We start from the raw sequence: 26,588 nt of genomic DNA, 5'->3' as shown, positions 1-26,588 counted from the left end.
TATTTTTAAAAAGCAAGATTATTTTTATACAATGAGGATATTATATAAAGTACTAAAAATATATTCTCCCCTTTACTCTGCCCCATTAACACTCTGGGAAGAATGTGTAGTGAGGGGAGAATATACCTCTTGGAGATTTCTGGTTTTACTCCTTCCTCTCTTCTTACCGTTACTAGACATCGACACATGTTTGCGTAAGCCACAGAGAAACTGGGTTCGTCAATAGCCTTCTCAAAGACCAGGTCAATGACTCCTTTCAGCCGCTCCTCTGTGTCAACAGTAAGTCCTGACACTTGCTTCATCAGTTGATTGAACATCTGTGGTGTCAATTTATTTAAGATACTTCGAACTTTTCTAAAAAGTTCCTAGAAGGACCACAAAAAAGAAAAGAATATTAACTGTGACAATATGATGCTTTCTATAAGGATTAATATTTTGTTTATAATTTATAAGTGTGATTTCCTAAATTATTAACAAAGATTATGAACTAGTCATAGAAATAATTAAATCCATCTATTTTAACATGCAGTAAAAATTTACACCACCTCTTTTTCACTACAGATGAGAATTCAAGGAACTAGGTATGTTTTCCACTTCACTGGTGGGACTATAATTTGGTACATTTCCAAGGGCAATTTGGCAATGTGTACTGAAACTCTTAAAACTGTGAAGTGCCTTTTAAACCAGCAATTATACTTTCAGAAATTTATTCATATTTAAGGATAGGTTAAAAAAAGGTTTTAGCCATCATAACTTCCATCAATAACCCTTTACAGCAAATAACTTAAACGTCTTAAAATAGGAATTTGTCTACATTATGGTATAATACAAATCATGGTATAAAATAGTAGGCAGGGGTCTTTTAAAATGATGTTATAGAAACCCTCATCAAATCAGAAATAGAAGTGAACTTCCTTAACTAGAAAAAGGCTATGGACAACCCTACTTAATGGTGAAAGAATGAATGCTTTCCCCCTAAGATTGGGAACAAGGCAAAAATGCCTGTTCCCACCATTCCTATTCAAAATCTTACTGGAGGTCCTATTCAGTGGAATAATGCAAAGAAAAAGAACTACAGCCCATGCAGATCGTAAAGGAAGAGATAAAACTCCCTATTCACAAATGATATGATTGTCTCCACAGAAAATCATAAGGCATCTATAAAAAGAGACACTAGAATTAATAAGTGAGTCTAGTAGGTTTGTAGAACACAAGTCAATACATAAAACTCAATTTTATTTTTACGTATTAGCAACAAACAACTAGAAATTACAGTTTTTAAAAGTACAATCTATAACAGCACCAAAACCATGAAATACTTAGATAAGAATTATCAAAATATTCATAGGAGTTGTGCGATGAAACGTACAAGTCACTGATGAAAGAAATCAAGGAGAACCAAAATAAATAGAGATCTATATCATGTTCATGTATTATAAGACTCATTATTGTTAAGTTGCCAGTTTTCTCCGAAGAGACCTACAGATTTAACACAACCGAAATAAAAATCCCAGTAGGGTTTTTTTTTGGGGGGTGGGCAGGGGAGTAGAAATCAAGAAGCTGATTCTACAATTTAAATGGAAAAACAAAAAACTAGAGTAGCTTAACAATTTTGAAAAATAACAAAATGTGGAAGACTCCTACAACCTAATTTCAACATTTACTATATACATGAAGCTACTACGCATAGACAGTGTGATACTGGCCAGGGGACAGACACAACAGATCACTGGAACAGAATGAAAAGCCTAGAAACAGATTCACACATATGTGATGAATTGATTTTCAACAAAGGTACAAAGGAAATTCAATGGAGAAAGGATAGTCTTTTCAACAAATGGTGCTGGAACAACTGAATATCCATAAGCCAAAAAAAAAAAAAAAATCTTGATTCACACCTTGCATATAACACAAAAATTAACTAAAACTGGATCACAGACCAAAATGTGAAACCCAAAACTAAAAACTTCTAGAACAGAACACAGGACAAAGCTTTCTATTCTTGTATGCAAAGATTTTTTTAGGTAAGATAGCAAAAGCACAATGTATGAATGAAAACGCTGATAAATTGAGCATCATCGAAGTTAAAAACTTCTACATGGCAAAAGACACTATTAAGAGAATGAAAAGACAAACCACAGACTGGGAGAAAATTTTTGCAAAATACACATTTGATAAAGGCTTTATATCCAGAGTAAAAAAAAAAAAATTCTCAAAACTCAATGATAAGACAGCACCAACCAATGAAACAGGCCAAAAGATATAAACAAAATTTTACCAAAGAAGATACACAAATGGCAAAGAAGCACATGAAAAGATGTGCTTATTCAACATATTTGTCATTTGAGAAATGCAAATTAAAACTACAATGAGATATTATCACACATCCATTAGAATGGTTAAAATTTACAGAGCAGAAAATAGTAAGTGCTGGTGAAGACTGAATTACTGAAACTCTCATGCCTTGCCAGTAACATCCTGGAAAAGAGTTTGGTATTTTCTAATAAACTTAAACCTATGTTTAGCATACAACTCACTGATCCCATAGCTAGGAATCTACTCCAAAGAAACGAAAACATATGTTCACACAAATCCTATATGTGAATGTTCATAGCAATTTTATCCATCACTGCTAAAACCTGGAAACTGTTTACCCTGTGAATGGATCCAGTAATAAAAAAGAATAACCTAATAATACACCTAATATTATGAGTGAATATCAAATGTATATGCTGAGTAAAAGAAGCTTTATTCAGAATGATTCCATTTAAACTTTTTTTTTTTTTTTGCGGTACGTGGGCCTCTCACTGTTGTGGCCTCTCCCGTTGCGGAGCACAGGCTCTGGACACGCAGCTCAGCGGCCAGGGCTCACGGGTCCAGCCGCTCCGTGGCATGTGGGATCTTCCCGGACCAGGGCACGAACCTGTGTCCCCTGCATCGGCAGGCGGACTCTCAACCATTGCGCCACCAGAATGATTCCATTTAAATGACATTCTGGAAAAGGCAACATTATAGGGACAAACACATGACTGACTGCCAGAGGTGGGCATGGGCAGGAGAGGATGAATACAAAGCAGTACATGAAAATTTCAGGGGGCTGATGGAAATGTTCTGTATCTTGATTGTGGTGGTAGTTATATGACTGTGTGTGTGTGTCAACAATTATAAAACTATACACAAAAAAGTAAATTTTACTAAATGTAAATGACACCTCAGTAAAAATATGAAGTTGTAAAAATCTATGAAATTATGATATAATAACCTGAAAAGGCCTATAAAATGTTTTGTTTGATCCCTATATAATTTATATCTGAATACAAGTATTTTTAGAATATGTACTCCTATGTCAACAGTCTTCTCTAGGCAGAAGATAGTAAATACATTTAAAAAAATTATACTATCAACTTTTTAAGCAATGAGTCAGTATCACCTTTATAAAGAAAAAAAATTTTTTCAAGTTTATTAGAGATGGAGGAGTCATTGCACTTCTCTAAATTGCCTGTATCAACTGAGACAGTATCATTTAGGTCTAAAACTTTAATCTGTGCTTTACATAAAAACAAAATAAAATAAAAACAAAACCCAGCCTTCAGATCTTCAAATATATCAGAAGATAATTTAAGCTTATAAAAACAGGATAATAAAAAGGTCGTTTATTGAAGTAACGTACAGCAAGTGACTACAGTTCATAATACTCTGTTGCGGGACTTCCTTGGTGACAAAGTGCCTAAGAATCCACCTGCCAATGCAGGGGACATGGGGTCGATCCCTGGTCCGGGAAGATCCCACATGCCACGAAGCAACTACGCCTGTGCGCCACAACTACTGAGCCCACTTGCCACAACTACTGAAGCCTGCAGCCTAGAGCCCATGCTCTGCAACAAGAGAAGCCACTGCAGTGAGAAGCCTGTGCACCGCAATGAAGAGCAGCCACTGTATGCTGCAACCAGAGAAAGCTCTCACACAGCAGTGAAGACCCATCACAGCCAAAAATAAATAAATAAATAACTTTATTAAAAAAAATATATACTGTGTTGCAAATATCCTATGATATGGCTTATATGTGGAATCTAAAAAAAAAAGGGTACAAATGAACTTATTTACAAAACAGAAATAGAGTCACAGATGTAGAAAACAAATTTATGGTTATCAGGGGGGAAGGGGAGGGAGGGATAAATTGGGAGATTGGGATTAACATATACACAGTATTATATATAAAACAGATAACTAATAAGGAACTACTGTACAGCACAGGGAACTCTACTTAATACTTTGTAATGACCTATATGGAAAAAGAATCTAAAAAAGAGTGGATATACATATACATATAACCGATTCACTTTGCTGTACACCTGAAACTAACACAACATTGTAAATCACCTATACTCCAATAAAAATTAAAAAAACAAGAAAAAAACAATACTGTGTTGCATATTTGAAAAGTTCTTATCACAAGAAAAAATTTTTGTAATTCTGCATGTTAATTAGACTAATTGTGGTGATCATTTTGCAATATTTATACAAATACTGAATCATTATGTTGTACACCTGAAACTAATGTAATGTTCTATGTCAATTTATACCTCAATTTAAAAAAAGGAGGGCTTCCCTGGTGGCGCAGTGGTTGAGAGTCCGCCTGCCAATGCAGGGGACACGGGTTTGTGCCCCGGTCTGGGAAGATCCCACATGCGGCGGAGCGGCTGGGCCCGTGAGCCATGGCCGCTGAGCCTGCGCGTCCAGAGCCTGTGCTCCGCAACGGGAGAGGCCACAACAGTGAGAGGCCCGCATACCGCTTAAAAAAAAAAAAAAAAAAAAAAAAGAAGAAGAAGGAAATCTCCAGCATCAAAAAACAACAAAAAATTGACTGAATATCATTTATTCATTATAACTGAATATCTATCTGATGCTCCCAAAATTCTGTATTAAGTACAAATGAAGCATAAGGCACAGTAATCAAAACCATTAAAATTTAGCTGCAAAGACAAGAAAGTTACAAGAGAAATGATAGAGCAAAGCACGAAATTGATTAGAAGCCAGAGAAGTGAGTCATTTAGGTACAAGAGAGGTCAGAGGCAATGGGTTAGTCAGGAAATACCTTTAGAAGGAAATGAGAATAGGGCCAGATTATGAAGGGCAGAAAAAGCTGGCTAAATAAAAAAAAGGGGGAGAAGACACTTTAGGAGGGGGAAAATATTTTAGGAAGGAATTGTTATTGAGGCTCTTCTATTTCAGGAATAGAAAACAACAAGGAAACATCAGAGGACTAGGGACTTCCCTGGTGGTGCAGTGATTAAGACTCTGTGCTCCTAATGCAGGGGCCCCAGGTTCAATCCCTGGTCAGGGAACTAGATTCCACATGCATGTTGCAACTAAGAGTTTGCATGCCACAACTAAGGAGCCTGACTGCCACAACTAAGACCCAGCGCAACCAAATAAATAATAAGTAAATAAATATTAAAAAAAACAAAACAGATCAGAGGACTAGTGTGCACTAGTTGGGAGAGAAAATGATAGGACTTAAATGATAGATTAAAAGCTAGAGTGAAGAGATAAAAATCAGCCTCTCAGGTAGATGAGTCAGGCAGCAGCAGTGGGAATACTGTATCAAGAGAAGAAAGATGAAGCAGGGAACCCCAGCAGTGGAACCACAATAGCAGTGTATGTATGTGGAAGTAGTCTAGACACGTCATTAGCAATGATTTTCTAGAAATGTTTCAAGGAAAAGATTAAATCTTACGATACAGGAAAAATAAGGTCATTGGTGGTCATTCATAATGTTGTTATATATACAGTGGTAGGAACAAAAGTCAGGGTGAATGAGTTTTCTGGAAGTGGAGGCAACAATAAAACTGTTGTTTTGACAAAAGGGAAGAAATAGAATAACAGGTAGCAAGAGCAACAGGTCAACATGGGGTATACCTGTGCAGAGGAGAAGAATAAAAACACAAAAAAGAGAGGGAATGAAGCAAAGATGTTCTGTATGAAGAAGAAAAAGTGTCAAGAAAAAGGAGGTTGCACTGGCCCTGAAAAAGAAGTCTATTAATCCTGCACTGTATTTGCTTTATCTATTCACTAAAGAAAACTTAGCTAATTAATGACATCTCGAAGTCAGTATAATTATTCTTCTGTTTCTGAAATTAATAATGGAGAGAACTTGGTCAGAATAGCCATCACTAAAAAGTCTACAAATAACAAATGCTAGAGAAGGTGTGGAGAAAAGGGAACCCTCCTACACTGTTGTGGGAATGTAAACTGGTGCAGCCACTATGGAAAACAGTATGGATGTTCCTTAAAAAACTAAAAATAGAATAGCCTTATGATCCAGCAATTCCACTCCTGGGCATATATCCAGATAAAACTATAATTGGAAAAGATACATGCACCCCCAATGTTCATAGCAGCATTATTTACAATAGCCAAGATATGGAAACAACCTAAATGTCCATCGACAGATGAATGGATAAAGAAGATGTGTGAGATATATATATATATATATATATATATATATATATATATAATGGAATACTACTCAGCCATAAAAAAGAATGAAATAATGCCATTTGCAGCAACATGGATGGACCTAGAGATTATCATACTAAGTGAAGTAAGTCAGAAAGACAAATACCATATGATATCACTTATATGATGTAAAATCTAAAATATGACACAAATGCACTTATCTACAAAACAGGAACAGACTCACAGACATAGAAAACAAATTTATGGTTACAAAAGAGGAAAGGGGGTGGGGGAGGGATAAATGAGAGTTTGGAATTAGCAGATACACACTACTACATATAAAATAGATAAACCACAAGGTCCTACTGTATAGCACAGGTAACTATATTCAATATCCTATAATAAATCATAATGGAAAAGAATATGAAAAAGAATATATGTATGATATACAAACACACACACCCACACATATATATTTGAGTCATTCTGCTATATACTAAAAACCAACACAACATTGTAAATCAACTATACTTCAATAAAAAATTAAAAAAAAAATCATGGGGAGAATTCTGTTACAGAGTAAAGAGGCAGATTACAAGTCACAACAAACAGACTATTCAGTAACTACAACACTGTGAGTAACAATCTCTTAAAGCTTCAGTGTCTTCTAGGAAGAAGAAAAAAGACTATCTATTCCTTCCTTCATAGGTGTTGTAAGAATCTAATGAAATACGGCACTAATACAAGTGCCTTAAATATTAAAACAAGATATTTTCATCTTCAATGATAAAGATTTAGCAGGAATTTTAACTATCTTTGCAAACCTTTTACGTCCCTATTCATTAAGTATTCTCAGAGGGACTGGAGGAAGGGATGTAGGAGATGCTTTAAAAAAAAAAAAGTTGAGATACATTGAGAAGAAATGGAGGAAAGATTAGGTACTTGATTTTAGTGAATCTGGAGAAGGATGTACGTAGGGACAAATGTCTGGGGCAATTACTAGAAAGATGAACAAAGGCAAGCAGCCAATTAAGGTTGGACAACATGGCTTTGTGTTGGATCAGTTCATTTTGGTCCTGACTTTGTATGAACGACTTTGCTGGTTAGCATACTGTTTAACAAGTATTTACTGAGTATCTACTATGTATGGGGCTCTGTGTGTGCTCAGTCAAAATCGGGATTTGTAAGGCACATCTCTTTCCCAGGAACATTATCACACTAAGTACGTAACTGGGCTCCAGGAACCTGCCAAGTGCTTTATACTGCTTCATTTAATCTTCACAACGCCCTATGAGATACATTATATTAGCATCTTAATTAGTATCAAATTAGTATCTTAATTAGTATCAAATTAGTGTCTTAATTAGTATCAAAAACATCCAAAGAATATAATAGAGGTAACCCAGGGATAGGAACTGGCATTGTGCGTACAGCAAAAGAAGAATAGAGACTTTGTATAATTTGACACACAAAAATAATTTTGTGTGGATTAAAGGAATTCATTCAATTTACCCTAAGGAGTTCTGAGGGCAGGATATGTACAGAAAGATGCAAAGACTTCAATTTTATTACAAAAGACTATGAAGAAGATGGGTTTCTAAATTCTAACTTATTAGAAATGAAACATAAAGTAATATACTAACTAGACTAGCACAGGGTAATGACTGAGAATCTAAAAACACATTTTTAAGAAAAGCAAACATTGATCTAAACCTGAACGACAGAATTCTATGATACATGAGCCCTCTAAATACAGTGTCTGCTTTGAAAAGCACACGAATGCAATTTCAAGAGAAAACAGCAGGTGGCTGGCATCTATGATAGCTTTTAGAATAATGCTTGTAATATGAAAAAAATCAGAAAAAATCTTAAACTAAAATCTCTACATATAATAACAGGGCAAAAAGACAAATTAAAACAATATCATTATGATTCCAAAACAGTGTTAGAGTGTGCTTCTGTTCTCACCTGGGTTTTAATGTTTTCAGGATCCTCAGCTTGGCTGTCTCGTTTCTGGCTGGGCTTCCAGGCGTTCTCCGCCTTTTTCAGGTGCACGTCTTCTTTTACAGAGACTGTGATGATCTTTCTGGGTTCTCTTCGCTGTCCAGGTTGAGATCTCCGTGGTCCAACATTCAACAACTAGAACAAGAATATTTTTTATAATATCGACACAGAGTACTTACAATTTACTGTCTCTGCTGTGCTGCTCAAGTCAGGACTGATGAACACACCAAACACTTCTGGATGCAAGGATGGGTACTAGGCATTCAATTTAGATGTGATCTTTTTTTTGGAGGGGGATGTCTTAGAAGGCCATCACTGTAATTTACAATTACACCACTACAATTTTTGACCATGAAATCCTAAATGAGATAACTAAAGTGATGGAAAATTATGTTTGATAAAGCTGTTATTCCTAACAAAAAAGATTACCCTTAACTGAAGCATCTTCTTTTTTTTTTTAAACTAGTTATGTGACTTGAGACTGGTCACTTGAACAATTACAAAAATTCACAGGCAGAAATCATCACAGTTACAAATCTGCTTCAAAAACTGGGCCTCTAAACTTCATGTGAAATGCAAATACACCCTTACCATGAAAACTATCTATAGCATAGACAGCCAGCCTGACTGTAGATCTAAATGGATCCCTCAAAGTTTGCTGGGTCAGAAATACTAACACAAGTCTTCCTTCTATTATTAATGAAATCAAACTAAATTGCTCTCTGAAAAAAATGTCTTCCTTTCTTTGTCAACTCTTTGTTCCTTCTAGAGTCCCACTATACTCATTCTGTTAAAACCAATATATGCTAGCATGTCACACTGGTCATCAAATTAAAAATTGTTACTGTAAGAGCAATGGTAAGTTAAAAGTTGTATTCTGTGTATTAAAATATTCATAATTGTTGCTACTCTAAATGCTTGGAAATACTTTTTCACGATTAAATATTTGGGTTGATAATAAGTTCTGCTCCTCCCAGATCTGTAGCATACTGACAGCCTTTACTTTTTCTAACATGTCATTCTCTAAACGATGAGTAAATATTGCAATTAGGTTTCAAAAGGAAAGAAAAAAAAAAACTTCACACAAGACCAGAATCATATCTCACTTAATGTCCCAACACTACCCTTTAAGTAGAAATTTAAAGGTCATGCTTTATATATAAAGACACATTCTAAGAGACATGGTCTGAGGCCTTTGATAAGCTTCAAAGCCTTTACACATGACTTACCTCAGAATTAATTATTCTCTTACCCTTTACCATCTGCCCTAATTAGAAACAGCAGTATCAAGGATGTATCAGGATCAAAACTTAGAATTTCTGGACAATACACAGCAATCTTGTCAAATACATCCAGCTAAAGACTTGGTACTGATGATATGATCTTAAGACTATTTCATAAACCTGAAAAAGCTGAGGTCAAATAAACCCAGAGGTACCACGCATGGCGTAACTGAGAGAGAAGTAAAGAGGATCACCATACTAGAAAAGTACCAACAGGGAACAGCTGCTAAACCAGACACTACTGAAACCTTGATATGGTAGCTCAGGCAAAAGAATTCTGTTAAGAAAAGGTTGTAAACCATGTATTGTCTGGTTCTTATAACTCAGGATATATTCTAGTGTTAATTCATGTGGGTTACTATCTTTTTCAATGTTTGGATAAAATTCAAAGATCACAAGACATTTAACTTAATCAATGCATCTGCACATAAAAATCTGTCAAGAACAAAGATTGGTGGGTGTAATAAAAGGTAGTTATGTCAAAATCATGTAAGAGCCATAGTATAATCTGTGGATATAATTTTAATCATGTTTGAATAAAGTTAGAAAACGTCCACTTCCAAAAAAATACTGCAAACACCAATGAATGTTTGAGATTTCTAAAAAGTAAATATGATTTACGCTACAACTCTTTACCTGCCCCAAGACAGGTAATATGAGTAATATGAGTGAATTTCAAACGAGCAGCACAGAGATGTGAGAAATATTACTAAATAGATAACAACAGTGTTTCAAAGGAAAAAACGTTTTGAAAAGATAATATAAATGTTAGTCTAGGATTAAAAAATTGAAATTATAATCCACGTGCAACCTTCCAAGACAAATTTAACTTTATCTGTATCTCTGGATAAAACTAAGATAGATACTGTTCACAAATATTTACCTAAGTATACTGAGTCCTCAACAGATTACTATTCTTATAAATGCTTAACATCCTTGATTAATTAATCTCTAACATTCTTATGTTTATGCTCTGAGAATGTTTACGCTCTGAAAATGATTCACTGTCTGGTGAAGTGGAGAAAACAGGCAGATTAGAAGACAAAAGAATTGTGGACTCTTGAATACAATTCTGCTACTTATGAGCAAAGTTACTGTAAGCAAGTCTCAACTTTGTTGAACTTAAACTTTCTCACATATTAAATGCTTATCTTACCTACAGGTTATTACGAGGATCACAGGATACAATAAGGCATGTAAAAGGACCTTAAAAACTAGGTACGATATCAGGTATTATCATCAATACCAAAGGAAAAAAAGAAACTTTTACAAAAGTGATATATAGACTGGTATAATTACCTTTAAACATTTCGTGTCCTTTGTGTGTGAAAAACTTAATATAAATTGTCAGACTTACAGTATCTTTCAAAAGTTGCACCATATGTAATGAATGACTTATTTACTAAATACAAACAAAATCAATGATCCTGTGCTGAGGGTTATGGAATATATACAAAGAAATAAAGCCTGGTTTCTTTGCTTGAAGGACAATCCTGACTGACGACTAGAAGAGGAACTTTGAGCTATAATGTGTGCAGGGTCCACAAATGTCAAAACTAAAATGAAGTGTCACAATTTGAGGCTAACTAGTGAGCCACAATTTTTTTCAGGTTAGCTAAAAATTTTAATATTTTTTACCCACTCTTTTTCTTAAATGTATTAAATAAGAAACTATACACATCTCTGCTGTAGAATTTAATATACATTGCTCCTATCTCACTCAGAGACTATAAACTCAAACTCTTCTGCTTACCTGGATAACCAAAGAAAACAGGACCAATATTCATTCTAGCATTTTTTAAAGAGAGATAACCAAGGGTCTCTTTAAGAGAGAGGGAAGGATGATATGAGCTTAGGAAACCTCTTTGCACCTAGGATTTTTATAACAGCTCAGTGAATCTCAAAGTTAGTTAAAATGAACATGAGTGGCAAGTTACCAGTCTAGGTCCACAGCCCTTTCTCAATACATTTCTTCTGGGGCACTTTCTGTGATGTCCGCCAACAGATTACTATTAAAATTAACACCACAATAGCCAAGTAATTTGATTTTTTAAAAACCAGAGGGATGATACTGCCTGGGTGCTTCCAACAGATATACACTTAACTGCCCATCAAAAGACCTACCTTTATGTTTAAAAATTTTATGTAACTGTATATGACGCTAAAACAATTGCTACACATTAAAACTATTTTATAACAAGTCTGTTGCAGGAAAATTTATACCAGGAGTCCTGGAAAATTAAGCTATTCTAAGAAGCATACCTAGTAGATCTTAACATCTTTGCATGGTAATTATTTATAAGCCAATTTGGAAGCTGTATGTAACCAGAAACTATGAAGAGTAGGGCTGCTGGTTTTTTCCAAGCAGCATTATTGATTGTTCCTTTATATTATATATAATATAAAGGATATGTATAATACATATCCTTTAAAATTCCTATCTTTATCTTCACCAATATACCAAGGCAAGCTGGACAAATTACATGGAGAATGTTTGCTTGCTATGGGAGATGTTGGAAGAATAATTACTTGCATTAAGACTTAACATATTAATATTACCCTGATTAATCAAAATAATTCCACTTAAAAATTAGCTTGTGGCACATGACAAAGCTATGCAAAGAAAGTGAATTAAACAAAGCACATTTTTTTGGAGACACTACAAATTATTGATAATGGCTCATTTCCTGTCACATTACTTTGCACCAAATAACCCATTTATCTGATATATGCAGGCACATAAATTATTGGGCAAACATACATCGTGATAGTTACTTTTAAAACTCCTTTTCCAATTTCAGTATTTTGAGAGAGATATAGTTATTCTTAATTCATAGTATTTCCTTTATGCTATACCTGATTATTAGACAATAGCAAGCTGATAATGAAAAGCGACAGTATACATGGGAAGAGGAGATGCCGGAATTCATATCTTCTGTGACTAACATATGAACAAAACTGAGCAACATGATAACCACAGATATTAACCAGGGAACAATCAAAATGGCATCAACATTATTTCAAATGTTTGGCAAAACAAAGATATAAACCGAAACCAAAACTAAAACAAACGTTAACAAATATAAATTTAACCCACCAACAAGGGAAATAATGCTGAAAAACAAGGTATAAAAAAGTTTCTAGAAAGCTGCTTTCTAAGACTCTCTGGTGTGGAAATTCAAAAATTTAGAAAAAATTTTAATTTGGTAATTAGAGAAATTAGATAAACATTAAACTTCAAACCTGTGTGAGAACAGAATATTATACACACAGAGGTCTTTAAGATGGTGATGCTCAATAAAAAGTATGCTTCAAATTAAGATTTTCTGTAGGTTTTACTGTATAAAGCCTCCAATACGGTGTAGACCTTCAAGTATTTTCAATCAGTGTTTGGCTGCAGGCAAATAATTCAAATGTCTACCAAGTGTCATTGTTTTCAGACAGTGTAGTCTTATTTCAAAGCAGGTTTCAAAAGTGGCCATTCCAGAAATAAAAAGGTGATGGGGAAATAAAAAATGTCACCTTATATAAAAATATTTTTACAAACATAAAGTAAAGTAGTATAAACAGGGTGATCCACAAATGTACATCAAACCCCAAGCTCCTTCAGAACTTCAGGTTAAGTGTTCTCTATGCCATTCCAACTTGGGAAAAAGAGGTATTCACATCACTGGCAACTTTACCCCATGCTTTCTGTAAGTCTACAAAGCATGGAGTAGGCAGAGCCTGCCAAATTCTGCACAGTGCAGCGCCCCAGCATAACTCCATTGGTGATGCCACTTCCACCGCTGAAGAGCCTGCCACTGGAGGTGTAAAGGCAATGTGCAGTTTACCAGCTGCACTCTTTTGTACATATCGTTTTTTCATATTTTTGACTTCACAACCTACAGTAAATGAGAAGAGCAAAACAGAAAATATAACACCACAGACTACTGTTTTTTTGTTTGTTTGTTTTTAAAGATTCAGCACACCCCTAGAGGCAGGCTCCTCAGGGGTGGGTGAGACATCTCCAGTGGAGTGCAAGTTGGGGCTTTGCTCTGTTCCAGAATTGGCAATCCACGCCTGCTCTGCACTTTGCAAATCTGTAGAAACAAAGACAAAGAGAGGACCATTAGCTGAATGTCATCAGAGATCTCTAGTATACACATCAGGACACCTCAAGACAGAACAGGAATCCTATTCAAGGTTGGCTCTATTTTTAACCCATTTGCAGGTCTTTTCAACTGCAAAAATATGAAAAAAAAATCGAGACCAAATTAATACGGACCAGCTTCTTTCAAGTAAATATGACTCAAGTGTTTCTTTCTTTGTTTTAATATTAGTATGGAAAGGATAGTCTTCGCCTTTCCTACTTCTTCTTCTTGGTTAGAAGAATCAAGGAATAAAAGCTGCTTGCTCTCTTGCCGTTAGACAAGACGACATGAAGTCTATGACAGTTTCTAACTAACTGGGTTGTAGGGAACTTGCACTTACAGGTACACCTCTTCCACCAGGGGCTTGCCTTCCAAAATCTGCAAAGGCTGGAGTAAAGTCTGGTCCTCGAGGTAAAATCCGAGGATCCAGAGTTCTCATTGGCAATTTGGGTTGGTTGATCTGCACAAAGAAACAAAGGAAAGCTTAACACAAGTTCCAGAGCATTCAGTGCCACGAAGATAAAAACTTAGACTGAAAAGTTACGTCAGCTGAAAAGACAAGCACTGGCTTTTTGAGCCAGTGGGAGTCTGATCTGAATCCTGATAGATCCTCCTGGGCTAGCCACAGAGCCCTTAGTCAACGATGGTTTTTTGGTTCCCTGGGAATGATTAGGCCTACAATTCCCAAGGGGAGGCTAGACAATCAGTGGATTGGTTCACTAGACACTTAGGACCAGTAGAATGGCACAAGACAAGCTATTTTGAGAACTTATGAACTAGGGCCAAATTTTGGAATCTTTTTCCAGGATCATCAAAGCACTTGCCTCTAAGAAACCTGGTACTGCTCCTTTTGGTTTTGATGCTGTTGACTTATGGTTAGTAAAGGATGTATTCTGAGTGGACAACAAATCTCAAAAGGAGATAAGTTTCACGTATGATGACTCATTTAATTTTCTTTCTTTTTTTTTTCTTGGTTGCGCCGTGCCCCTTGCAGGATCTTAGTTCCCTGACCAGGGATTGAACCTGGGTCCTGGCAGTGAAAGTGCCGAGTCCTAACCACTGGACTGCCAGGGAACTCCCTATGATGACTCAGTTAAAAATCTCACTTTGTCTGCCATGTTAATCGGAGATATCTGGGTTTGTATAGGCGTATAATGTGACTATAGACTCAGCGAAGCTAAGTAGCTCAGTGAGAAATCAACTCATGATTGGCCAAAGTCAGAAACAGATAAAGCAGGAAGACAGGAAGGAATATCTTCTAAGATGATAATCTAATTCAGTGGGTATAACAAAACTTGCCCTCTGAGGTACTGAAGTAGTTTCACATTAGTACCACCAATCATTCAACTGTCCTCATGTTAGTACCTAACAGAGAGGACTCAGCAAGAGAAATATAAAGATCTGTTGCTATAACAGAATAAAATAATATAAATAAGGTCTGGAAAGGCAGCTGCTGGAAATCCCAATAAGAACTGGATCTCATTCTGTAACAAAGTTACCGTCTACACTTTAATTAGGGATTAACAGTTCCTTTATAAAATGAGAGCTTAGTCACCAGAACTGGTTCATCATTGATTTACATGAAATTATTTGGGCTGATATACACCTGACTTTACACCTTTTAATAAACAGATGAAATAAACACTGACTGGACTAATTTTCTGTATGCACCATTAAGAACAGATGTAAAGAGAAAGGGTGCCTATTTATTTGCACAGGTTAAAGACTAATCCTCCTATTAAGTATCTCTTAGGGAAATTTTGAGTTATACACTGTTTGAATTATGTTAACTCCCACTTAAGTTTGATCTGCCAAATACTTTCCTAGGTTTCTGACCTAACCTCAATACCATTCTAATTCCCTATAGAGGTTTTAGAACAGTGGGGAAAGATAGGTATATTAGCCCAACAGACACAGTTTCTACCACATCCCTAGGAGATAGCCATAACAAGCTGACAATAAAGTTTAAAACTTTACCCCTCAAATCTGAGCCAAGCCCCACAATTACTGTAATCTGTAATAAACCCAAACCCAACAATGCTTAAACATTTAATTCAAATGCCATTTGCTCTAACAATTTCTGAGAATTGCTCACACTTCACATATTTGCACTGATAGTTAAAAACAGTTCCCACCAAAAAGACATAGCTTTCCCTGAGTGCTCAGCTTACCTTGTCAAGAACCACATCACTGATGGGAGGCAGGCCCTCTGGTTTCTGAATACATGCTGGCATGAACTGGAAATCCAGCAAAAACTCCCTGTCATACTGCTTCTTGCCTTCAGTATCAGCAGGCTTCCAGGATTCTAAAAAGAGGAACGCAGGCAGACAACTGTCTATAAGGTCATTATATGTATATCCAGTTAGAGTATAAGCTGACTGCAATATTTTACTTTATCTCATCAGATACAAACAAAGCCACCAAGGAAACACTGAGCTTCAGTCAGAAAATGTCATACAAAGATTTAAACTGTTATTTGTTCTTTTATCCCCTTCTGGATACCTTTGAATAGTAAAGTAATCTGAAGTAAGGTGCTATAGGAACCATTTCATTTATACATTAAGCAGCCCTTGGTCAGGGACATGTAATAATCCTCATTAAATAAACTACCAAGCCTTTTTTTTAAATACAATTTTTAAAGGTTATACTCCATTTGCAGTTATTACAAAATATTGGCTCTATTCCTCATGTTGTACAATACATCCTGTAGCCTATCTTACACCCAGTAGTTTGTACATAATAATACTCTTTGGTTTCCTAAAAAAGAAGGATACTTTGTATGTTCACTTGGAAATGTTACTTTGGAGGGAAAAAAGAAAAAGGTAAAAGGATGTAAAACACAAAAGCAAATAATTTATTAAAGATTCTGAAAAGTCTAAGCAGTGTATAGATTATTTTCCCTGATCACTAAACATATTCTTAGCTAATATTTTTAATATGAATTTTTTTTTTTTTTTTTTGCGGTACGCGGGCCTCTCACTGTTGTGGCCTCTCCCGTTGCGGAGCACAGGCTCCAGACGCGCAGGCTCAGCGGCCATGGCTCACGGGCCCAGCCGCTCTGCGGCATGTGGGATCTTCGTGGGATCTTCCCGGATCGGGGCACGTACCCGTGTCCCCTGCATCGGCAGGCGGACTCTCAACCACGGCGCCCCCAGGGAAGCCCTTTAATATGAATTTTAAATTAGTTCTTTGCCACAGCACTTACTTTGCTACTATTACTATTGTTTCAGCTATCATTACTCACAATCCTACTATCATTATATAAAGTTGGAGAATTTCTTGAAATTTTTATTGGATAATAAAAGCAAGTCACAGTTTTTTCTTTTAATTAACAAAACACTCATCAAAATCAGGCCCCAGATCACTTCATGACAGGACACTGTATCCTTCTTTATATTAGTGGTTCCTAATATACAGGTCATAGACTCACTGATGGTCTGTGAGAATTTTACAGATATTTTATTACCATATTATATTTATTAAAATATATACAGTTTATTAGGATCTAAATTTTAAATTGCCCTTTTCCTCAATTACTGCTAGTATATATTACTGGGGCAAAGGACAGTTAGTTGATCAATATAGTTAGCGTCTACAGTTGTGCACTTTTTCCTTGCCAAACTAAAGGATAAAAAGATAATTTATACAGTCCTAAAAATGACAATAGTCCTTCAATCCCTGAACAAGGATTGGTGGTAGCCCAAGCGCTTGGCAGTATAAGCCTGAATCTTTAGAAGAAGTGTCAGTACATTGAGCTTTAAATGTCAGTATATTGAGCTTTAAAACTTTACCCCTCAAATCTGAGCCAAACCCCACAATTACTGTAATCTGTAATAAACCCCAAACCCAACGATGCTTAATTAAACATTTAATTCAAATGCCATTTGCTCTAACAATTTCTAAGAATTGCTTAGAAATTTAAACAAAATTTACAATAGCTTAACCATACAATTTCATAAAGCCCATTAGGAGTACAGTTCACTGGTAGTGTTTTCACTAAATTTAAGTGATCAGTATATTAAGGTGGGATCGATCGATCAATGGCTTTCAAACATTTTTGACTACAACTCACAGTAAGAAATATAGTGATTTCATGACTCTGAGCAAACACACACATAGATAAATGAAATGAAAAGCTTAAAAAAACAATACTTCCCGTAGTGCATGTAATGCACTGACAATTTTTATTCTCTTCTCCTTTTTAAAAAATGTTGGTTATAACTCACTAAATTAATTTCACAACCTATTAAATGGGTTAAAACCAGAAGTTGGAAAAGCACTGGTCGAGACTATTTCTGAGGCCTGATATTTTACATTCAAACACTACCTCATGCAGACATCACTTCAGATTTGGCAGACTAAGAAAAACTTTTCACCTAACCCCAATTTTCTACCTTTCCCCCCATGTCCACACCAAATATCCATAAATCTCAAAGTCAACCATGGTTTATATAGTATTAGGACAGAGGTTTAGTGCCATTTGACGGTGTCTAAAGGTGAAAGATCCTCTAAGGTTTATCACATATTTCATAGGGCACGTCCCATACCACAGGTGCTTAATAACTTAGTCTTACTGCTTCCAACTGCCTACTGAAGTTCAGCTCTACAGAGTGAGTTTTATCAACAAACTAAGTTCAAGGTTTGTGAAATGACAAGTACACTATCTCAAGGAACACGGCCATCATATCTGAAATATCTTTCAATTAAAATGAAAAAATTAAATCTCTCTTGTCGAATTCTACCAACCTAGCACTGATTTCCTTTGCCAGCTGCTCCTCCAATGCCAGTGAAAGCAGAATACCAGCATCAGATATCACTTCCGCCAACATAGGACTCTCTGGATTTGCTAGCTACTAACGCCCGCCTGCTGATCTATTCTGTAAATATTACATTGTGATGAGCCTCTTCCTTCCATCCAATATTTCTTCATAAGGAGGCAACATTTCTCTAAGTTGCAGTAGAGTGAAGGAGAGAAGGAAAGACATACACAGGAAGACAGATAAACTTACCTGATTTAAATGGGAATGTGACCCCTTCACCAGAACTATCAGTGAAGCCTGAATTAGCATCTATTCCTTCACCCTCAGAAACACTCTCAGCACCATTACGTACAGGCTCAGCTTCTTCTCCATTTTCTTCCACAGTTTTCACATTTTTTAGGTCAGAGGGGTCTCTTTCAGGATGAAACCCTTGGCTCATTTTATCCTGTTCAGATTCAAGTACTTTGTCACCTGAAAGCTCCTCTTCTGCTTTAGGCTAAAGCATAAGTGAACACAGAGGTTATATTCTTTTCACTGTGTGTAAATACACAGGAAGACCCACATTTATCCCCTCAAAAAGCATAGGAAAACATGTCACTCAAGATAAGGATGTCTGTGTTCAGCATATGGTACTAAAATGGTAAGTTTATTTAAAACACTTTTCTCATTTCATGTCCTGGGATAAAGCAGACAATTCAAATGGCTACTGAAATGCTTTAACATGACTAATGAAATCTAAATATACCGAAGGTTAAAAAGGAAAGAACTGTTAATCCTTGGAACTTGATGGACATGAAGGAGTTCTAGTCAGAATCTATATCAAGCACTATTACCCTTGCCACTAAAGCTCAGCAAATATAAAAAGAAACACACTAGAGGGTATTTTTTGTGCTGTCCTCTGGCCGTGAAATAGAGTTCAATGAATAGTTTAAAATATGTTTAAGTCCCACAAAGCTGACCATCGCTCACATGTAACAAGGAGGACACTTGTTAGTTAAAATCTATTTTGTTTATTGGTTCTTAGGATTCTCTGAGATTGTGACCTTGTTCAAATTATACATAGAAAAACGCTTGGAATATATTCCCCCAGGGAGAAATCTGGGTTCCAGTGCATCCTATTTTTAAAAGGCAAAATAGAATTAAAATTATTCACCAGATTATTTTTGACCATCTCAGTTTCAGATCCAAAAAAAAAAAAAAAAGTAATTCTTAAGGGCTATATCAGCCCTCAAAACTCCCTGAGGCGAAGGTCTCAATGAACTTTAAGTCTTTCTTTTTCAAAGGGAAGCACTCTGAAAACAATCCTTTGGAAGAAGCTCTCAGAGGAAACAGCAATTTACCACAAATTCCAGTGGATAAATTCACACCAGGAGAGCCAAATTAGGGGCTCTACTGAATTGGCTGAACAGAGGATGGTATAAAAGGATCTCATACACACCAGGAAGTAGTCACCCCAACTGATTTATGAAAAAAAAATTTTAATTAAAGAGTTACAAACCCTACTTAGTTATTAAGTATTATAACAGATATGATACTAATAAATTTTCTTCTACTAAAATCAGATCATGGGGAAAAGACGCTAAATTTTAAAATGTTATCAATAGAAACAGATGGTTTTCAGGCCTTGTTTCTAAAATGGAAATAAAAAATTCACGCAAATACACTCCCTTCTCTCTCTCTCTCTCTCTCCCTCCCTTGTTCTTCCAACAGGAAGAGCACAGAAACCATCAAAAGAAAGACAGACATAAAAATTCCAAGAAAATAAAAGACAAAAATGATTTATTTTTATAAAACATGGCAAAAAGTGAGGCTTTTTTTTTTTTTTATTTTGCAGTATGTGGGCCTCTCACTGCTGTGGCCTCTCCCGTTGCAGAGCACAGGCTCCGGACGTGCAGGCTCAGCGGCCATGGCTCACGGGCCCAGCCGCTCCGCGGCATGTGGGATCCTCCCGGACCGGGGCACGAACCCACGTCCCCTGCATCGGCAGGCGGACGGACTCCCAACCACCGCACCACCTGGGAAGCCCAGTGAGGCATCTTTTATACTTTGAGAAGAAACTGATCTACCAAGTTTGAATAATGAATTAGCAGCCTCACTTTTTCTTATTCTATACTCTACTATAGTCTAAATTCAAAACAACCTTGTCATACCACCTCATAATTAAGTACAGGCCATCAAGAAGATCTTTAATAATCTGGCATGTGAGTCTGTAAATGGTACTTAAACTTATTACAGAGCAGTATAACTACATTATACAATCATATAGAACTCATACAGATCCTGTAAAGTGTGAAAAAATGCTGCTTTAGAGAAAAAAATTTATTGAGGCATCTTCTCTGTACCTAAAACCAACAACAACAGACAATCTATTAGATATAAACAGAGGATGCATTATTTAGAAAGTCAACTTCTAACTGGAAAAAAAAGTATAAAGAAACTTGGTCCATGAATGACAAACCGTAATTCAGAGCACAAAGAATCAATGAGGCATCTGAGGCACATTATTAGAAGGGATATTTTTCAAGGGAATCCACAAAAAAACTGCTGCATTAAATATTTATGATTATTTTTCCTTCAGCAGGATGGAGCTCTGCTCAATTAGTTTGTAAATGTCTAACAGTTCTTCAGTTGTTTACCCAGAAAACCAGATTGAAAAAAGAAAACACTTTATTGGCCAGACTGTCAAAGCAGAAACTTTTATAGGAACTTACTAAAACAAGAATTTAGTTGACAAAACTGCCTGCTTAATGCACGAGTTTTTAAAGTGCTAAAAAATCAGATTGACAACTACATATGTAACAATCAATGAAATATCCTAAAAATTTAAAGTAAATTTTAGGATGCCCTGACTAACAATTTTAAGATGAATCATCCTTCAAGCTACCTTTCTAGGCTATAATTTTTTTTTTTTTTTTTTGCGGTACACGGGCCTCTCACTGCCGTGGCCTCTCCCGTAGCGGAGCACACGCTCCAGACGCGCAGGCCCAGCAGCCATGGCTCATGGGCCCAGCCGCTCCACGGCATGTGGGATCCCCCCGGACCAGAGCATGAACCTGTGTCCCCTGCACCGGCAGGCGGACTCTCAACCACTGCGCCACCAGGGAAGCCCTCTAGGGTATAATTTAAAGAATTTGGTTAAGTACTTGCAATGATGTAACAACTCAATATATAACCTAAAATATGCTGATATCTAAAACACATTCTTTTAAAGGCTGAGAAAAATCTAAGAGAAGAAGACCTTGATGATCAGTGAAAAATGAAGACAGTGACAACCAATATTTACTAAACTACTCCAGTAAATGCTCAATTTTAGGAAAGACAAGGGAATAGGATTTCTGGACAAAGTCTGTGTGCAAATGACCAAGTATCTTTTTATTACACTTTTAAACTATAAGGTTAAGAAAAAAGGGATTGGTTCAAAATGAGTCCAAACAGTTCTTCTGTATGAAGAATAACAATCTAAAGCAGGTTTTAGCAAACTATGGCCCATGGGCCAAATCTGGCTCCTCACCTGTTTTTGTATAGTGTGCAAGGTAAGGATGGTTTTTACACTTGTAATGGTGGAAAAACATTTCAAAGAAGAATATTTTATGATACGTGAATATTATATGAAATTCAAATTTCAATAAACTTTTACTGAAATACAGCCACTCATTAATTTGCACATTGTCTACGGTTGCTTTTGGGCTATAGCAGCAGAGTTGAGAAATTGTGACAGGGATCATACAATCCACAAAGCCTGATAGTTACTTTACCATCTGGACCATTACAGGAGAAGTTTGTCAACCCCGACCTGAAGATGAGGATGAATACCTGGAGGCACAGGAATAGTGACCCACCCATTTAATATTCAATAATGCTTTGAAAAACAGCCACAGGGAAAAGAAACACAAAGTATAACAGAACAAAGTGAATAAATAACAGCTGAATCTAAAGAGAAACCAGTCTGTGAAGCTCTTACAGCCATACCAGGAATGTATGCTATTCTCCTGCCTCTGGAAGGTATTTTATTCTTTGTAGGAGCAACATTTTCTTGTTCAGTTGCAGAAGGAGTGTAGCAACTAATTGCACCTCTATAACTTATTGCCAGTTCTTACGCCATGATAACCATAATGAAATCACTCCCATGAAACATTTTAGTGGTTGCTATGGGACTAACTGTGACATCAACCGAGCATCATGTACGAACAATGACAGGACAGGGAGAAGTAACAAAGGGGTACTGTGAGCTGCCTGAAGGGGTAAGAATTATAACTAGCTAGAAAAGTTTTATGAAATAAATGCATTTAAAGTTATTTTAAAGTAATTTCTACATTTTAATGTTATCTTAAACATTCAATGAAAATTATTTTCATAAAGTAGATACAAGAAGAGCTCAAGAAGAAAAAAGCAACATAGAGATTGTTTATATTACTCTTCATTAAAAGCTTCAGTACATAAGACTAAGGATACTCAGATTAGAGACTATGAAATTGGTAGAGCACTCCTTAGGACTGAATCTGCTCTTGATTCTTCCTCACATCATGTCCTGGACCTGGTGTGTTGTATCCTACAGCGAAATCTGGCATGGCTTAGTTCAAATAGACAAACCATATGTGAAAAGTTATATTCCTGGGATGCAGGTAAAAGACAATAGACTGAAAATCAATTTCCTTAAAATATATTTGATGATTTCCACCAGCACTGCTAATAGGTATTTGAAAATAACTCTGTTTTTAAAAAACCAGATTAGTCTTCCCATCTGCTTATTATAAGGAACAAAAATAAACAATACTTATTTTTGCCACTTGAGAAGAGGTATTTTGAAACAGAGACAAGAATTCAATGAAACTGAACACGCTATTAACAATCTTTAAAAAATTCTGTAAATGGATTTAAAAAAAAAATCAGACCCTGAGCTTGATATATTTGCTTGGAAAACAGTATCTCAAGAAAAAGTTACAAACCCACACTTGTTTTAGGAAACGCCACCACTGTTCTGAAGATGAGCTGAAGAGATTTACTGCTGCCCCTTACCTCCGATTCTGCCTCTAACACCTCTTCACTGGTTCGGGTCCGATCTTTTGGTTTCTTCCACGTCTTTGGTGCAGTTATAGCTGTCTGAGCTGAAACAGAAAAGCAGACTGCCATTACTTCCCACGGCAAAGTTTGGAAATATTAGGTCTAAATGATACCCGTGTTCAAATTTAGCAGACAAAAAGAGGGCTTCCTCCACACTGAGGAGATAGATGGATGATAAAGTGAAGAACTGAGTAGCTGTGTGTGGCCCAAAGATTGCAATGGCAAATGTCTTAGGCACAAATTGGTTACATCAGTTCATATGGCCTTCAACCAGTGGCCTAAGTTCCTCCTATTTCAAGGTTAGGACATACTGAGGTACATAATTCAGTACGAGGTGAGTATGTATATAAGAAACTGCCCTACCAGCCAATTCTAGACTTGGGCCTGGTTCTACTGTTAATCAACTATGTGATCATAAGCAAGTCACACTTCTCAGGCACCAGCATATTCAACTATAAAGTATAAGAGTAAGATTAGAAGATATCTAAGGTTCCTTTAAGCCACAAAAAATATTAAATTCCAGATTCTGTTTTTTTCTTAATGATTTTTTAAAAAAATTTATTTATTTTTGGCCATATTTTGGGTCTTCGTTGCTGCACACAGGCTTTCTCTAGTTGCGGCGAGTGGGGGCTACTCTTTGTTGTGGTGTGTGGGCTTCTCATTGCAGGGGCTACTCTTGTTGCTGTGCACAGGCTTTCTCTAGTTGTGGCGAGTGGGGGCTACTCTTCGTTGTGGTGTGTGGGCTTCTCATTGCAGGGGCTTCTCTTGTTGCGGAGCACAGGTTCCAGGTGCACCGGCTTCATTAGTTGCGGCACGTGGGCTCAGCAGTTGTGGCTCATGGGCTCTAGAGCGCAGGCTCAGTAGTTATGGCGCATGGGCTTAGTTGCTGTGTGGCACGTGGGAACTTCCTGGACTACGGATGGAACCCATGTCCCCTGTATTGGCAGGTGGATTCTTAACCACTGTGCAACCAGGGAAGTCCCCAGATTCTGTTTTAAAAAGCTTTCTAGGCAACTCCGTGGTGGTCCAGTGGGTAAGACGCGCATTCCCAATGCAGGGGGCCCAGTTTCGATCCCTGGTCGGGGAACTAGAACCCACACGCATGCCTCAACTAAGAGTCCACATGCCGCAGCAAAGATCCTGTGTGCCGCAACTGGAGCAGCCAAAAGAATTAAATAAATAAACAAACAAATAAATAGATAAAAAAGCTTTCTAGACAACAAAAGGATACTTTGATTAAGATTTCCTTAGATAGGCAGCACTTCTACAACATTCAGTTCTCACTTCACATCAGTACTGTTGGCCTACCCTTTCATACTGCTGGGGTGAAAATTAAGGAAGAAACAGATAATTTTTTTTTTTTCTTTTTGGCCATGCCACACAGCTTGCCGGATCTTAGTTCCCAGACCAGGGATCGAACCTGGGGCCCCAGCAGTGAGAGCACCTAGTCCCAACCACTGGACTGCCAGGGAATTCGCAGAAACATAATTTTTATTGAATTATTCTATTGTACCAGAAGTTTTAGGTGGAAAGTTAAGCTTACAAAGGATTTTTAAAATTTTATTTGGCTTACAAATTCCACAAAATCATTCAACACTTGGATGTACAATTTAATGATAATTTAAACATCACACAGCAAATAGAATACATTAAAAGGATCCCACAGAAGGAATAAACACAAAGCTGAAGGGAACCATCTAATCTGATTCCTTATAGAAATAAAAGATCTCATTGAGACTAAACCAACTAATCTCTCTGGGGCAGGGTCAAATCTTTTTTGGAAGAACAGTAGAATATAAACACTCACACTGGTCTGGGGAACATGGAAAAGGAGACATTTAACCATCTTCTCAAAATTACTGCACCATCATAAAAATACGTTGTAAATCTCCTTTGTTACACACACCTCAAACCAATTTGTCTTTAGCCTTCCCTTCACAGACCATAAGGAACAATAAAGCATTATTAGACCAACTGTTATTCTTCCTTTGTGGCCTACCAAGGTAAATAATTTTCTCAAAGTATGGAACTCAGATTATGGTAACTATGGGTGGGTTTAAATTCGCTGTTGCCTCATAGTCTTATAATGAATATGTATATTCATGTATTCATGTATGTGGTATGTGGTGGTCTCTTTTCAATTTTTATGAATCTTCTGATTTTATATAACCAGTCCATTTTATATGCATCTCTCTGAAATGCTTCTGATTAATTCTGCATCCACAGAAGAATCCTTTTTAAGAGCTACAGAGAGTTTGAGGAAACTGTACATTTAAATTAACATTTTGTTTCATATATGCATGAATTCAGCTCTAATTTCCATTCATGGAAAAGGGGAAGACTACTTTCTGGAGGATTTGTTAAGACGAAACACACTCAGGAGTAGTTTCCTCTTAACAAAAAAACCAAAGATGTAGACAAACTTTTCCTTCAAAACTGTATCAAATGTACCCAACCCCAAAACATTAGACAAAACATTTCTTCCATGGGTAACATAACACATATAACATCCTTTTTAAAAATTAGCTACGTACACAGCAAGAACTGTTACTCTGTTCAAGTGGTTAAAGTTTTGATTTAAAGCAATAATTCACAAAAAGAGCTGAGAGAAAGCACACACCTCTTTAGGAGATACTCAGTCCTTTAAAAAACTGGACACAGATACACACCTAGTGTCTAGTGAGATTGTGATATACAAACCCTCTCCTACCATTACTGATGGAGAGGTGCAGTAACCTTTGGTGTGTTAGAGTAGGGAGAAGAAGAGGTAGGCGGGAGGAAGCAAGGGAGGGAGAGACACAGAGACAGAAACACCAACTGCCAGATTTAAAGGACAATTAATACCAAGTTAGCTAGAAGAAGGGAAGTAAATTTAACATACTGTCTCA

At 36.5% G+C, this 26,588-nt stretch overlaps 1 protein-coding gene across 7 annotated transcripts in view; it reads right to left on the bottom strand.

The window, feature by feature from the left end:
* The window catches only part of EIF4G3 (eukaryotic translation initiation factor 4 gamma 3), a 370,577-nt gene that overhangs the window by 68,655 nt on the left and 275,334 nt on the right, over window positions 1–26,588 (bottom strand). For 5 of the 7 annotated variants that reach the window (XM_060141188.1, XM_060141183.1, XM_060141185.1 and 2 more), the window contains 7 exons: window positions 23,656–23,744; window positions 18,889–19,135; window positions 16,051–16,184; window positions 14,220–14,339; window positions 13,718–13,828; window positions 8,428–8,598; window positions 168–365 (listed from right to left, as the gene is read on the bottom strand). In XM_060141188.1, the coding sequence (XP_059997171.1) occupies window positions 168–365; window positions 8,428–8,598; window positions 13,718–13,828; window positions 14,220–14,339; window positions 16,051–16,184; window positions 18,889–19,135; window positions 23,656–23,744 (1,070 nt within the window). The remainder of the gene's footprint in view (window positions 1–167; window positions 366–8,427; window positions 8,599–13,717; window positions 13,829–14,219; window positions 14,340–16,050; window positions 16,185–18,888; window positions 19,136–23,655; window positions 23,745–26,588) is intronic. The other 2 variants (XM_060141189.1, XM_060141184.1) reach the window with 1 other exon arrangement.

The sequence above is a fragment of the Lagenorhynchus albirostris genome, chromosome 2 (assembly GCF_949774975.1).
Source record: "Lagenorhynchus albirostris chromosome 2, mLagAlb1.1, whole genome shotgun sequence".
Taxonomy (NCBI): domain Eukaryota; kingdom Metazoa; phylum Chordata; class Mammalia; order Artiodactyla; family Delphinidae; genus Lagenorhynchus; species Lagenorhynchus albirostris.
Note: the sequence above shows the minus strand (reverse complement) of the source record. Positions and strands in the feature narration are given on the sequence as shown.